The 16,737-nt window shown below is 39.2% G+C and overlaps 1 protein-coding gene across 1 annotated transcript in view; it reads left to right on the forward strand.

The window, feature by feature from the left end:
- The first annotated feature begins 55 nt into the window (after positions 1-55).
- LOC144752067 (nicotinamide N-methyltransferase-like) overlaps positions 56-16,737 on the forward strand; it is a 51,864-nt gene continuing 35,182 nt past the window's right edge. Inside the window, exons 1-2 of the mRNA XM_078640018.1 lie at positions 56-203; positions 16,408-16,615. Of these exons, the coding sequence (XP_078496144.1) occupies positions 56-203; positions 16,408-16,615 (356 nt within the window). The remainder of the gene's footprint in view (positions 204-16,407; positions 16,616-16,737) is intronic.

Genomic DNA, 16,737 nt, shown 5'->3' on the forward strand with positions numbered 1-16,737 from the left:
AAGCATGATTGCAACTAACCCAGAATTGAGGCAGGAGTGAGCCACACCAGAGAACATGGCCTCTAATCTGAACCTGAATGAGCTCTATGAAAGGTTTTATGATCCACAAAAGATGAAGGAGAGATATTTTACACCTGAATCTGCCTTTTTCGATGATACAGTTGTTCAGATGTTTTCTAATTACATCAAACTCTTCTCATCAGGTAAGTCTTACTCATTTCCCTGCTCATCCACTGACAGTACCGTTTGTATAACTTTTTTGGCAGCAGAGAAACTCAGTGATGTTAATATTGCCAGACATAGATACCATGTCCCAACCACTTGCTGGCTATACTTACTATTGTATGAGTGGTAAGAGTGTCTCTATTTCAAATACTTGTGTTGCAGCCACCACAAAGGAACAGTAAATACTGCCCCATAATGCTCTTTCTTCTCTTCTGCTGCTCTGTCTTTATTAAACTAGGGTCATAATACTGAAAAATGGCACAGGCCTATCTAAGATGTCTACTCACCAGCGTTTAAGAAGAGTCCAGGTGTATTGTGTACAGATAGGCAAATTTAAACATGCCTTTTCTGATGGTTGAAGTACTTAAAATGCATGTATTCAACAATGTTATTGACTGTCATATATCTACCAATTCTTCCAAAGAAACTTTGTCCAGATTTACATTTCCAAATGTCAATGATTTATTATGGAAGCTACTATTAAGACTAATTGTAATTTTTAGCATGTTGACAAGAAAGACATATTGATTAAATTATTTTGCATGGTTAATGAAAATTACTACAAAAACAAATCATAATAGTAGAAGAGTAAAATAACTTTTTACATGTCATGGTCCTAAAATAGAAATTTAAAAAGTCATGAACTAAGTATTCAGGTTATGATTCAATAACAATTATACACTTATTACAACAACATCAAATACATAATTGAATCATTTGACCAAGAAGCAGTTCCTTTGCATATTCCATATACACTAAAGAGGAGCTTGCCCTTTCACACACCCTCTAAGAGCCGTTCCAATAATAGATGATTGCTGTAGTCCCTGGGCTGTTAACTCAGGGCAGAGGCAAACAGTATGAATCACTGCTGCGTCATGCTGGTACCAAGCTGTTTGAAATGTAGCTACTGCTTTTTCCTTTCAATGTGTCTAAAATTCCAGGAAGAGAAACAAATGAAATATAAGGTCCAGAAAATACAGTTAGTAACCAAGTTAAGATTGAGGGATTTACTGAGAACATGAGCCCTGGAACATCAGCATATGTCTGCTGTTTCTCATGACTTCAACATCATTATGATATGAAATAAATCTGCCTTTGGTAGCCACCAGCCCTCTATGCTGATTATAAGATAATGTATTGTCTTACAAGTAATTGATTAGAGGACTGTCCACATCAATTTCAGGATTTGGGCTATATTAATCTTTTTAAAAAACCATATACACCTCAACTTTTGAAACACATATTAGCCAAACATGCTTGGTGCACCAGTGCTTTTAGAGTACACACTCTGGACATTTGTATACCTAGGCTGTGAAATCAGATTGTCCAAATCACAGCCTGAAAGTGGAACACTGTGCAGTCTCATCTGCGTCATTGCAATCTCCGGCCTCACGGCAAAAATGGAAAATAGGTTTTAGAGATCATTGTTCTAGAAATACAGTAGAAAAACATGAGTTTGAAGTGAACAGTAATAAACCCCTAATGTGTACAATACTGTAATATGTGATCATATATGTGTTTTCGCTTTATGGCAAAGGCGTGATTGTATCAATTAACAATGTTGTTGCAACATCCAGAGTAACAGCAACAAATGGAAACGAGGTCTAAAAGACATTTTTTAAAGACACTTAGTAAAACAATATGACTTTAAACATGCTTTGAAAGAATTGAGTATGTAGTAATATGTGTTGGACAATGTTACATTTATTTTTTGATGTGTTGGTGGTCATTGAATGTCTTCTTTTGTTTTTTGTTTTCACAACGTGTCCGTGAAAATCGTGATGTTGTCGCAAAGATCCCCAAAAACTAAAGGAATTAATACTTGTAAGGTATATATTGGGGCTTGTTTGTCAATGTGTTTTTAACTTATATGATCATTTAGCATATGTTTGCATGGTGAGATATGGGTCTGGTGGTTGCAGCTAGCTATGTATACTGTGAGACTTTTGAGTTTAGTTATATATGCAGTGAGGAATGTGTTTTTGGAAAGATGGCTTGAAGGTATTCATCTATTAAGAAATTGCATATATGTGTACAAGGTGATCTATGTTCATTAAGGCTGGTGAAAATTTCATGTCTGGGAGTGTGTTTTTTCTTTAAAAATGGTTTGTTTAAAATCGAAAAGGATTAATAGTGCAGAATGCCTTGCGAGTTCTTGTGCTAGCTTCATTTGGAATGTAACTTTTGTTTGGAAAATGCTAAATATATGTTTTAGAGTCAGAAGAAGTCCTTGAGAAATGGTATTCAATAAAGGGTTTGCGCTTTGAAAGATTTTAAAATGTTGTTTTCCATGTTAGAAACTTACTGATGCATGTATGCTGCTAGAGAGCCATGTATGCAACTATATACCAAGTGTGATATCCAGACGTCAGTCAAACATAGCTTAGTAGAAAAGCATATACATAGTAAATCTGGTAGTTTGATAGTGACAGAAGGAGATAACCAATGAGTCAGATTTATAGTCACAACTGTCAGATATCTAACAGTAATGAAGATACTTTCATAGTCAGTCAGGGAGTAGTCAGGTACATGTGAAATCAGGCAAACACTAATGAGGCTGTCATCAAATCAGTCATTGCGTATCCATGGAGTTATTCAATGACATAGACACTACACATGTACTCTTGCAATCAGGCAGGCAGAAATTATGTAGCCATTCAACTATGAAGGAAATAGATTTAATTAATTGAGAAGGCTGTAACTATGCAGTCATTGTCTCACGTGTGCAGAAGCTATGCATTCATCTAAGCACACATTCATAAATCATGCAGTCATTGAAATACTGAGGCACATGCATGAACCCATGAAAACACTCAGGTACTAATTATGTTCTCATCTAATTAAGTAGAGAGTAGTAAACATGTTATTCATCCAGTAGCTATGTTCTCATCTAATTACTGAGGGAATACTCTTGAACTAATACAATCACCCCAGCAGTACACTTACTTTCATGCAAACTCTCAAGTTTTAAAAATGGAGCCGTGCAATCACTCAGTCATTAGTCACGCACCCATTGAATAAGCCAGACATTACTGATATACTCATTGAATTTTCCAGGCACTACCCATGTAGTTAGCTAAACATTCAGGCACTACCTGTTTACTGAACCAGAAACACATGGGCAACAGCCAAGTAGTCATGCAATCACTAAAACATTACTCATGCACTCATCCTGTTTTCTAGGTGCTATTCATGTACTTAAACAATCATTTATGAACTATCCATGCACTCCACAAATCATGTATATACTATCTATGTTATGTTATGTTAAGTTAATGATTTGTAAATCGTTTGGCTGCCCCAGCAACAGGGCATCCCAGCGCTGGTTCCAGGTCATATCTTGGGAGGAGAGACTGGGCTGAGTATTAGGTCGGAAATAGCCAAGTCTGCACAGCCTGTCTGAAAGCCCAGTGTTTCTGGATGTTCCTGATGGTCACCGGGAGAGTGTTCCAAAGGGCCATCAGCTTAGCTCACGACGTGGGATGTATGGAAATATGTATTTGGATAAAATAGGCGGTGATTGGGAAGTAAGCCGTCTGTGAGCAATGCATAGTGTCTTAAAGTGGATTCTCTATACTTTGGGAGACAGTGCAATTTAAGAATGAATTTAGAGCCCTCTGAAGTCATTTGATCCCTGTTTTATAAGGGCCCAGATACAACGAGTTGCAATAGTCCAACCTAGAGTACATAGTGGATTGGATAATGATTTGGCATGTCTCTGAGTTAAAGAACCCAAGTAAAGGCTTAAGTCCTCATAAAAGTCCAATACAAACACCTGCCACTGATTTCACATGCACTTCAAAGGACAATGCACTATCTACACAGACATCCAGATTTTTTTACACCTTCCTTGGGCAGAGGCGGTGATCCTAGTGAGGCGGGACACCAATGATGGTCCCCTATATATGGATATCTCTTCCTTAAAGAAGAATATGTGATTTGTTACCATTTAGCTGCAGACAATTGCTCTAATCCGCAATGGCCGCCATGTCATTGTGAAATCTGATCACAAGCTGAATATCATCCGCATTGCATATTAATGAGAGACCCCTGTCTTTTGCTACCACTGAAAGAGGTTGTATATAAATGTTAAAAAGCCTGGAGCTCAGAGGCGATCCCTGGTATACTCCATGACATACTATGTGCACCTGAGCGCATTAAGGGGAAGAAACAACCTGAAATTATCTCTCGGAGAGAAATGACGGGAGCCAGGTTAGGACGGAAATTCCAATACCTATCTCCTGTTAATGCTGCTACAGTATCTCATGCAAGTCTGTGTCAAACGCGGCACTTAGATTGAGTAGGATCAGAGCTGAGGTGTTGCCTTCATCTAGAGAGCCCAGCAAATGTTCAGTAACTGTAAACTGGGCTGATTCCGTGCTGTGATATGATCTAAGACCATTCTGAGAACAGTCCAGGATTCCATTGGCCAATACAAATTTGGTTAATATAGAATTGATGTCGGATTCAGTAGTTTTAGCCAGGAAGGGAAGAAGGGAGATGGAATGAAAGTTTTTCTGGTTTAGATACATCCAGAGTAGGTATTTTCAGCAGATTGTTAAATTTGGCATGTTTCCATGGGGTGGATACCAGTGCCATCAACAGTGCCAAGTTTATTAGCATTCAGCAAATAGTTAAAAGGTGTTCCTGAAATTCCTGGAACTGGTCAGGTATGAGTGAGTCAGCAGGTGAACCGGATTTGGTTTTACTGCTGAAAGTACGTAGTTCTGCATAAGATAGTAAAGGAAAAGAGTGAAGGGCATGGGGTGCTCATCTGCACCTCTCGACTTACATAGCAAGTAGTGGTGGGAAAATATGTGTAGGTATTCTATACCTTACTAATAAAGCAGTTTTCCAGATCATCACACTACTGAAGTGGGTTCTTTCATGCCGGTAGCAGAATGTATAATACTTCTATTACTTCTTAATTCTTTGAGTACTCTACACAGTTGTAGAGTCATTCTTTTTTCTACCTTTTCATTAATATAATTTGTAAAATGAGGCAAATGATATAGTCCATTTAACACTACCTCCACATAACAGTTCACTCTAGATTTATAATCAAAGTGATAGCCTTGTATTTCCTCATTGCGGTCTAGTTTTCTTTTCTTTCCTTCTGGTTGATTTTATTTTTGTTTATCTTTCTGTTAAACTGTTTTTTCTGCTTTACACACAGTATTTATTTTTGAAGCACAGGATACATGCCTGAATGAGGTGCATATTGTGCTCTTAAGCGATTAAACTCCATTACATAGCTCACATCAGCACTTACTTTCTTTTCATCAAAATCAATCAGAAATAAACCGGATAATTTTCTAAATAGCGACAAATCAACATAAGACATTCCTTCTTTGAATACACAACTAACAATATTAACAAGACCTCTATCTACAATTAAATCTCGCGATTTGTGAATAGCTATCGCATACACTAAAGACACTGGGAACTGCCTTCGCTGGACATACGAGTCTTTCACAAGTAGGAAACGTACAACGCATCTACTAATCTGCTTAACTTTAGCAATATCACCAAATTTTATGGCTAACGATGCCACATCAATTCTTTTTGGATAATAAACACATTTCATAATTTTACCCATTGCACCATTCACTAGCCCTTCTTCAACATTTAAATTACAACGTAAGATTACATGACAATGTTTACAGATATGTAACTGTTTTGCTAGTCCTGCAGTTTTCAACACAGAATTTTTTAAACTATCCAATTTTCATTCCGGTTTTTCTATTAGTACCGCTGTAACTCCTTGATGTTCTATTTTATAATTTGCTCTCCTCTTTTTCCAGTTGTAATATTTGGTCATTGAATTTACTTCACACCTCAAGAATTGGCATCAAACAAACAATACCCTTCTCTTCCTTAACACATGTGTAAATTACTCCATAGCTGAAACATTACTTGGAAACATATTTTCGATGAGATAGGTTTGCAATACTGTCTTTTCCTATTTTGTGAGGACTCCCACTCTTAAGTCCTTTACTATATCTGCATAATGCATATCTGTTGTTTGGCGCATAAATGGATTAACTCTTTTTGTACTGAAAGTTTTGTAAATGTTTACCATTTCATTACTTCCTCGTGAATTCCTTGTTTCATTATATAGTAGTTTCTTGAATACAGGTTGTTCTTTTATGGTAGTTAGTTGTGGCAGATCTCCAAAGACTAGTAAGTGTTTTCCTTCAATAAGTAAATCATAGTCAGTTTTTAATATTTGCTGCATTCCTAAATGAATAAAGGCTAACATTAGGTTAGACCCCATACAGACTTCATCAATAATTAGTAGCTTATATTTATTTGATACTCTTGCCACTTCATGGTCAGCATCACCAGATAATGTGTTGTATTGTAACTTGTTATCATGTTCAACAGGCGGCATTAACAATCATTCACGGGTTACTCTTTTAACATTATGAGCAGCTAAGCCTATTGGTACCTATTGGTGCAATGACTACACACAACAAACTGGAATCTGTAGTCAGTACTTTAATAAATACACTTTTTCCAGGTCCAGCTTGACCACTTAGGTTAAATAGAACTGGTTTATATGTATAATATGCAAAAACTTTCTTCGCATTGACTAAACTACCTCTTCAACAATTTCTTTCTGATCTGCATTCAATTCCTTCTTTGGTAGTTTCAGATCCGCAGTTCTCTGTATTAATTGCTTCATTGTATTCTCCAATTCATTCATAGCTATTATAGTTTCATTTCAATGATTGCCTGTCCAGCAAAATCTTGACTTCCAGGTGCTGCACTTTGACTGCTCCGAAAACTATCTCTTGCTTTCTCAGAAGCAATGTTTTCTTCTTGTTCAATCTCCTCTCTCTACATTTGAAGATACACTTGAAAACATAGTTTTCTCATTGCTGTTTTTCACAGCATTGAATGAGGCTTCATAAGAGTCAAATAATCCATGTAGCTCACTTTCAGTTCACCGTGGCTGAAACAACTGTAACAAGGCTAAATAGAAAAACTCTCTTTTGTCTGGAGTTTGGCAACTTAGCTTTTAATTTCCTTAGTTATGTCTCCCCAAACATCATTCACATCCTACCACAGCAAATGTAACTTTATCTAAGTTTTCACTGATATTACTTCGGAACGAATAATGTTGAAGTACGCAGTCCTCCACGGTTAGTTGAATACTTTGCAAAATTAGAAACAGCACTACTGTTCACCCGAATGTTCTTATATAAAGGCTTATTCTATTCCAACAGGTGTGGGATTAACACCATTATTTGGAAAGTTATTGACACTTCTTGCATCAGTATTCTTCAACGACTCCGTTCAGACCACCGAGCATGGTGAGATCAATTACACAAACGTAGACTTGTTCATTTAAAAGCCAATTTTCAGCATTGTGATAGCATTATATTTCATTTTAGGTGCCTGAAATCAAGTGACCACGTACTTATTCCACTGAGCATTCTTTGAATATACTCATTATAGGTACGTGGAACTATTAACACAATCTCACATATAAGCGTGGTCGATTGTTTTCCTCATCTTAAACACGTCTTGTTGGTCTTATTGTTCATACAGATACCGCTTCTCACGCCGACTTGGCAGCAGTAAGCGTCTTTTCTTGGCATGATAGTATGACACTTATCTCACTATGAAAGGTGTTGGGTATACAACCATTGACATGACTGTAAAAATGTGCTTTGAATATTCAAATTGACCCATGAGTCTAAAGATATTTCCCGTTTCTTTCTTTCTTTTTACAGATTACCCCTTGACGAAGGGACCAAGAGTCCCGCAATGCATTGGGTTTTATCCTTTCGTTTTAGTCTAAATTTGATTTTTAATATCTGTAATTTGCTTTCATTGATGTAAATATAAAGTATGATGGTAAACACAAAAAATTCTAATTGTGATGTAATTATATTTGAAAATGGTCACAGTACAATGTTTGATTAAAAAACTTGTTTTCATACTACGCATGGCACCACTAATTTGTAATTTGTAGTGCATGTTAGAGTCCTAGTTGCCCTTGAAACTTGGCCACTATCTAGCTCGACACGTACATGCGTGGCAGGCATATGTTCTAACGTACAACACATACCATTTCATTCGCAGTCAAGGTTTCTTAGATTTGAGTGTGCTCTATACACCTACACTACCTACACTGTCTGAAGTAATTAATAAAGACACATCTTTTCCAGATGAGTACTTCTTCTTAGATAGTATGTATCCACCATGTTACTGTTCAGAATATCTGAATCTGGGTGTACATTTGAAAACAACTAAAGCCCAAACCACTGAGTGGAATTGCACCAAATTTGGCCCCAACCTCTGCAGCCCCGGTGACTGCCACCTCCCAGGAGCACTGAACAATAGAAATGTGGAGCCCCCCCCTTGTAAAGCAATAGATAGCTCTGGGGAACCCCACACCCTCGGTCTGGCTCCAGCAATGTCTTGGGTGCCTTCCCCAGGGACATTGCAATTTGCTATGGCTTGATAAGAGCACTAGCCCCAACAAGCCATAACAAACACTGTTCCACTTTCAATAAGCCAGAGCATTAAAAATGCTCTTGAGTCTCAATCAATCAATCAATCAGGGTTTTTTAAGTGTAACTACTCACCGTAAAGGGTCTCAAGGCGCTGTGGGGGGATGCAGAATCTGAAAGTGGAACATAATTGCTTTTGGACATAGGGAGCTGCATGTTAGCATATCAAATTACCCCTCTCTTGAAAAAAACAATCTCTCGATTCTGAGAACCTGTACAACTATCGCCCAGTCTCCACTCTCCCATTATTAGGCAACACCATCAAAATTTGCCTAGCGTCCCAACTAGCCTCACAATTTTGAACAAACAAGCTCCTTGACACTTTCCAATCAAGTTTCCAAAAGGGTCACAGTACTCACAATGCAATCCTCCAAATAGCCAAAGACTCCCTCAGAATCCGGAATCTCCTGCCTACTGGTCCTCCTGGATTTATCCACTGCATTCAACACTGTCAAATATCTGGACCTCCTTTGTACTCTCAAACTTTGCATGGGATGTGTAGGCACTGTCCTCAACTGATTTGCCTCATACCTATCCAACCGCTCACAAATTTTGAAGATGGGCAACTCCCTCTCTAAGTCAGCGTTCACCAAGGAGTTCATCAAGCTTCGATCCTCTCACAATCCCTCTTTAACCTCTAACTAGAACCTTAATGCTTAATTCTGAGTAACTCTGGTATTCACTGAAATCTATATTCCGACAACATCCTAATATACTTGACATTTTTTCCCCAGAAAATGTTGCTCTGTTTACAAAAACTCTCTTCAAATCTGGAAGTCCAACCACCATTTAAAACTCAACCAAAGTATACCAGATTTTCTTTTGGTTTCTCCCCTGAATGCAAAAACACCAGTAAAAGAAAGGATGACTAACCTAGCTGCCCTGGCTGGCTGTCCAAATACTGGATAGAGCCTGCGTTCCGGAATCGGTTACTGTTGTGATGTTAATTTCATTTAAGTATTGCTTATACGCTCTGATTCTGCTTGCACTCAAAATAGATTTGCCTCTCCACATTTTAATATGTATCTGTGCCATCTCCGCATAGCAGCAGGGAAATGTTGGCTAGTCAGTGATTCGAAAACCTCCCAATGTCCCATCTGAGACTCAAATAGTTATGGCCTCCCTCGCTCTTCCTTAATGGCCTACTCACCTCGTTGGTGTCCTTGGTGTCTTCCACTGCTCAGCACTTGATCGCCTGATTCATTTCACTTCCTTTTACAAGGGAACATGTGCATTACCTCAATGTCTCTTAGATGTGGGTATAGCTAAGGCAGGATTTTTTTTCTGTCCCTACAAATGAGACTGGGAAAACATTCCTGTCTCCTCTCCGGGTACTCGCTATGTGTGGTCTGGTCACTGCATGCATAAATTATGAAAACCGCGCCCTGATCCTCATTCCAGAGTGCAAAAATAAGGAAACAAGCAACACCTATCCATTGAGGTAATGTTTTTAAAAAAAATGTAAACAGAACAATGCAAGACCAACATGTTTCAGCTGTAAACTACCATTGTTTGTTCAACATATTTAAAAACAGTTTTTCATCAGCGATGTCACTCACCATGTCATGAGTGATGTAATATGTGAGGTTATTAGCAGTGTATTGCCGGCACGAGTTATAATTAGCTCAGCTTACTATAACAGCTGAATTTCACTGGTTTTGTATGAGCCTAAACATAACGTCCCTGTAACCTTTCTTTTTCTAAGTGAATTTTTAAGGTTTTTTAAAATTCAAATTCCTAACTATAATGTCCTTGTAACCTTTGTTTCCCTTAGATTTATTTATGAAGTAGTCCCGTTTGCAGAGTGGTGGAGAAGGGGAGCTCGTCATCAGCACAGCGGGGAAATGACCCCCGCAGAGAAGGGGGTTAAACTTCCACATCCAAGCAAAACCAAGCTAGCTAGGGAGACCCTCTGGAGGGCTAACGCTCTGGTTCAGAGCCGCTCTGAATTGCAAAATTCATCATCTCGACACTGAGATCCTAGCATTCAAATAGAGAATGACAAGAGATTTAGCATCGATAATTGTCCAATTTCATGAGGATTACTTGAAACGGAACCAACGTTAATCTATTCTAATTCTTTTAAGTGACAACACCACCTTTGAGCCTGTGGAAAGAGATGGTGTTAGATTAGCTTATAAGGCGGATGAGAAATGGTGGCCATAGGATGCTTTACAGTTGAAGACTCATTTACTACATTTTGACGCACAGCAGTGTGACAAGTCTTCCAGCTGCCCTGCCATATGTCAAAAAGAAAGGACAGGAATGTGCTGTATCCAATACTCCTGTCCTTCTTCCCTACGCCGGCACACATACAGCAACAATGCAGCAACAAAGACACCCTTGTGCAATGCTGCAAGTGTGCCTGCATTCCTAGTATGATTGTTGTTCTGCAGGAAGAGGCACCTTCCTGCACAAAAAACATAACAATTTATGGTGTTTTGCTCCTTTCTATGTGTGCTGTATTCTTCAGCACATTTAAAAATGGCACAAATGAGGAGAAATGAAAGTATTTCTCCTTGTTGCACCAATCCTATGGGAGGCTTAGGGTTCTGATGCATTCCCATGTTTACGATACTCTGTAAATCTGGGAGTGTGTCATGTTCCGTGGATGTTGCTTGGGAAAACCCACAGCAACAACCATGGAATTCCCCTTTCACACAGCGTAATGCATGAAAGAGGCCATGAAAAGTCACACAGGGTGGCCTTGAAAATATGGGCAAGCACACTGATCCACCGGTGCATCTAAAAAAGTGACAAATCAGTGGTACACAGGGCTTGTGAATGAGGGTCTTTATCTTTAGAACCAGTGGTCGGGGCCCCTAATAGTTGAACTAAATCTGACACAAAGTGTGTCTTTACATTCAACAAACCCAATCATATGAGTGGTATTGACTACATTTTAGTTGAGCTGAGCCTTTGACCCTATTTCAATTATATGATCATTATGGAAAGAACAGAGAGTGTACATAACCCATTGTGCCTTAGCATGTGGGCACTCAGTGGTAGGCAACCATCTGATCCCCTGCTGCCCTCCCTTACTGGGTATATCGAACTATCTACTGATACGTGCCATCTCAAATAAAGCCAAGCAGCTGCCCTCCCTGATATTTTACCTGTCATTAGCTCTGATTTACACATCATTAAGCGTTCCACCTATTAACTTTTCTAAGCACATTTTGCCATATTTTGTTGTTGTTATGTCCCTCACTCACTCAGCAGAATGCCCACATCCCTAGTACCTGATTTAACAAGGAATGTAAACATCTGAGAAGACTCCTGAATTTTTACCATTAAATCAAAGGAAAATGCTCAAATCTGTTCTTCTAGAAAGGCTTACAAGAGGTGTGGCCAGGGTGCCTGACTCCAGACCACAGGGTTCACAGTTCACACCGTTATCCACGATTGGAATGTGGTAAGCATAGCGTACGCCATATGGAAAGTGCATTCCTTTTACCACTGTTCAAGTAATGATGGACCGCGCATAGGCCACATTGTCACAGAGTACCCTGTTAGAATTTGTGTCTCTGGATGGCAAAGTATGTACCCTGTCCAAATAGGGAACCATAATCCTATTGAGGGTAAGTCAGAAGTACACTCTAAATTAACCTAGGCTCACCCTATGGTCGCTTGGCACAGAGCAGACAGGCTTAACTTTACAGGGAATGTGTAAAGTATGTGTGCAACACCTGAAACAGTAAAACAGTAAAAAATAACAAACAAAAATTATCAACATCTGCTTAGAAAAATAGAAACTTAATTTATTGAATGAAACAGCCAAGTCCCTTGGTTTGAGGATGCGTACGATTCGTAGGCAATGTGTCACACGCAACTCACAGATGCTTCATCGTCGAATCACATTGGATGTAGATGATGTGTCATCATTGAGCCGCGCAGCCGATACATAGTTTTTCAAGTCTAGCACAGAAAAAACTACTTCCAAGGGCCCAGGGTTGAATTTGGAACCACTTAGGCCACACAGATGGCAGAACCGAGTAGGTCTCAGAGGGGGGTCGGATCTTTGACGACTGTTTGTCTATAAGACCACCCTGTTTTTCTGCACTCATGAGAAGTGTGCACTCCACCAAGGTCTGGTTGGAAAATCTTGAATGTGAACACTTCCTGAAGGATAAATATATCCATAGGGTGTATTCATGTTGTTAAAACAATTTTTAAACTGACATACTGTTTTGATAACTCCAGGGAGGTATTACTCATTTACTTCTGCCCTGAAGAAAGCCGTGGACCCATATGGCCGTTTACTGGCTGTTACATTGTGGCATCTATAGGGTCAGAGGAGCATTTTATCCTGGAATCATCCATTTTCTATTTTGACATTTACCATCTCTCCATATTAAAGGGATACCTGGAGTGTGTGCTTGTTTTTAATATTTAACTCACATGGCTATTTCTCATAAGCACTCCCTGAAATACGGTTTAGCCACCCAGGCCTTTAGGAGCCAGGGTGAACCCGATGATGAAGCATGACACCACTAGAGTGTGTGAGGGTTACTATACAAAGAGGTATTGATCCCAATAGTGGTAGAAGCAACTTATCATCCCTCAAACTAAAAACTAAGCCTACACATTATGCTTTGGTTCTATTTTTTGGGTTGGATACGTATTGATTGTGGATATTAGATGAGAGGATTTATCCCTTCCCCCTCTATACCCTTGATGTTGTATATAGGCGATATTTCTATAACTTTCCCATGTTATTAAAAGCCTGTAGCATATATGTACCTGTTTGGAATGGGTCGATACGATTTCAATGAGTACCATGATATGTGCTTGCCCAACAACGGCAATACCAAAAAATGCAATGTCAATGTTTGCCATCACCTCAGGCTGCACAACCTTGCTGATACCAACAGTAGCAATATCAATGTATGCCTTAATCCATGTATGAATGACAATAATATTACCAGTAAAAGGGTTGTCAATGTACGTCATGACCTAGAAATAAACAACCATGTCAATGTTGGTAAAAACAATACCAATGTACACTATGACAACTGTACACAAATTATTGAGAATGTGGCCATGTTATTTTCAGGAGTTCCAGTAAACTTGCATCATTGCTGTAGACTTTACCCAATGTGATCTCACCATCAACCCCGAATCATAGATAGGTGGTCACAGGCACTGCGACCCACACCCAAGCCTCTCGACTAACAGGTCACAGGTGGGGTTTATCTTAACCCAAAAGACAAATGCTCACCCAACAGAAACCTTGATCAATCCTACATGTGGATAGTTGCTCCACAAACAGGTCTGCTGTAATTGTCCCCAAACAAACACATTTGGCTCATTCCCCAAAATACCACAAAGCCAGATACCACATATAGATAGAAACACTCAGCCAATCAGGACATGCGATGCACTCCACACATATTGATCACTTGTTCCTCATGCTGGATAACTGAACACAGAAACGCTGGCCCACACCAGCTCTCCCCAAGTTTAAGAGCTATTTGCGTCCTTATCAGATGCCCAAAAATGTTAATTTAGGACTGAAAAGCTTTTCAAGAATGCAGAAATGGGTTTAGTATACCTCACTAGATGCGAATAAAAAACTGCCAAAAACTTTGTACATCGAGAGACTTTCCTCAGGTGCATTCTGTTGAGACTGCCTAGGTCGCTGTGTTAAATTAAAAGAACTTGTTCCTGTTTTGCCAAACACCTCTTATTTCATATCTTGAAGGACAATTCATAACCATGCAACATTTTGGTGAGCCAGATAGGAAAGATTGTTTTATCTAGCCCAACTGCTGCTGAAGGACAAGGACCCTGACCCGTATGGATTCACCTTTACAAACAAAGACTGGTCAGCAGACACCATAGTTGATTAGAAGTTCTGCTGAATCCAGGAGGTGGAGGTCATCCAGAAGCAGCCATCACAGTGTATTAGACTACATCTGATCCTTAGTCCCAGTAAGTGGTGTATGGCAAACTAGGACAAGTGTAGATCATTTTTTGCTTTTTGTCTAGTTAGCATGGTAGCGAGGGTGAAAGTGGCTACTACTGTTTTGGGACCACTGTGGGGGACAAAGGGGATGCTTCTTCTCTAGGTGGCAGTAGGGGCTGTTAGCAGGAGACCACTTTGGGTATGCTACAGAGGTACACATGGGCCCAGAGTGGTATATAGGGCTACCGTGATCTTACTTTTTAGCCAATTTGTTTTCTTAGGGACTGCTTGTTTTACAACTGGCCACATCTAAAAGAAGTTAAAAACATTTTATTGTTCTTTTCTGCTTGCACTGCTCATCATTAGGCAGTCAGTACACACTGCCTCTAGGTGGGATATAGGGTATAATTCGGACTCTAGGGAAAATTCAGACTTTGGTGAGTAGGGCATAGCTTGTGTCTGGAACAGAAGGCCAATATTTGACAGGATACTCCTTTTTCTCCACACAAATTGTTGATCATTTTTTGTCCTCCAAGCCGATAGTCCCAAACTATCAGGCCCACTGAGCTCTGAGTGTTACACATAGCTTCCTTTGGCCTGAGGCTATAGAGAAAACCTTGATCAATCCCAGTGATAGAAAATTGTACCACAAACAGGTCAGCGGTAATTAGCCCTAATAAAACAAGTTTGGAAAAAGGATTACATTCTCCAAAAATACCACAAACTACTGACCAGGACACAATATGCACACCACACGTAGTGATCATGCTTTTTTCATGCTGGACATCTGGACACATACAAACTGGCCCACACTAACCCTCTCTGAGGTCAAGAGTCATCTGTGTCCTTATCAGATACCCAAACATGTTAATTTATGACTGAGATGCTTTGCAAGAATACAGAAATGAGCTTATTGTACCTCACCAGATATGTATAAAACCACCCACAAACAGTGTACACTAAGAGACTTTCCTCAGTTGTGTTATGTCAAGACTATCCTAGCTCCTGTTGTTAATTAAACAAACTTGTTCCTGTTTTTCCAAATTCCTCTTGTCCTTTTATTACGTTATGGTAAATTTATATCTGAGCAACAGGTTGAGTCTGCTAATATGAAAGACACAAGAAGCAATGCATGAGACCGTTTCAGGGAAAGGTTGTGAATGAGAGGTACAGAGGGAAAGAGAGTGGAGTCATAACTGCATAAAATGAGAGGTGAAAAAAGCAAGTGCAGAAGGAGAAAGAATAGAAATGAAAGAGACAGAAACAGGGAAACATTAAATAGAGAGTGAGGGGGAAAAAAGGAAACATATCTCAGAGGTAAATAATGTTGTCTGCCCAACTTTTCTTAACAGCACCATAGCTGTTTTGATAAATATTTTGCATACTCACAGCAAGAATACTTTAGAATTGGGATGCCGTAGTGTTGCTGAGAAAATAAATGTATACAAGTAAATGATACCCTTCACACTTTTCCACCACCCAGATACTGCTGCTGCATCCCAAATGACAGACTGTAGGGCATTGACCTTAAGGTTGTAGGTCAAGGAAGTTATGAAGCTTAAATCAGAGCCTAAGTGTATATGTTATAGATGTATCTGTTCTAAGTAGACCACCATATGTAACATATTAATATAAATGAATTGTGAAAAGGACATGTCCATTTACTTTCCCTTGCTGATGAGGAAATTACATGTAACACATTATCGATTTCTGTTCACTCAATTATAAAAGTTCTATCTTTCTAAACAGGTTGTGTTAAAGGAGACTCCCTGATTGGATTATCCTATGGCCCTCACATATATTACACTCTCCCAGCCTGTGAGTACTTCAACAACATCACCTTTGCTTGCTCAGAGGATAAATCGATCCAGGAGATACAGAAATGGCTGAAGAATGAGCCTGATGCTTTGGACTCAAGTCGTATAATAAAGAAGATTTGTGAGCTTCAGGGCAGTGGGTAATGATCCAATTTTCTTACCTTATTGTCCTCTTCAGACTCTCACCTTATAAGCCCTAGAAAGAATGTGAGGATGATAAAGTAAAGTAAACACGCCAAGGGAGAGTTTAAGATTGTGCTGA

Source organism: Lissotriton helveticus, chromosome 4_2 (assembly GCF_964261635.1).
Source record: "Lissotriton helveticus chromosome 4_2, aLisHel1.1, whole genome shotgun sequence".
Lineage (NCBI taxonomy): Eukaryota > Metazoa > Chordata > Amphibia > Caudata > Salamandridae > Lissotriton > Lissotriton helveticus.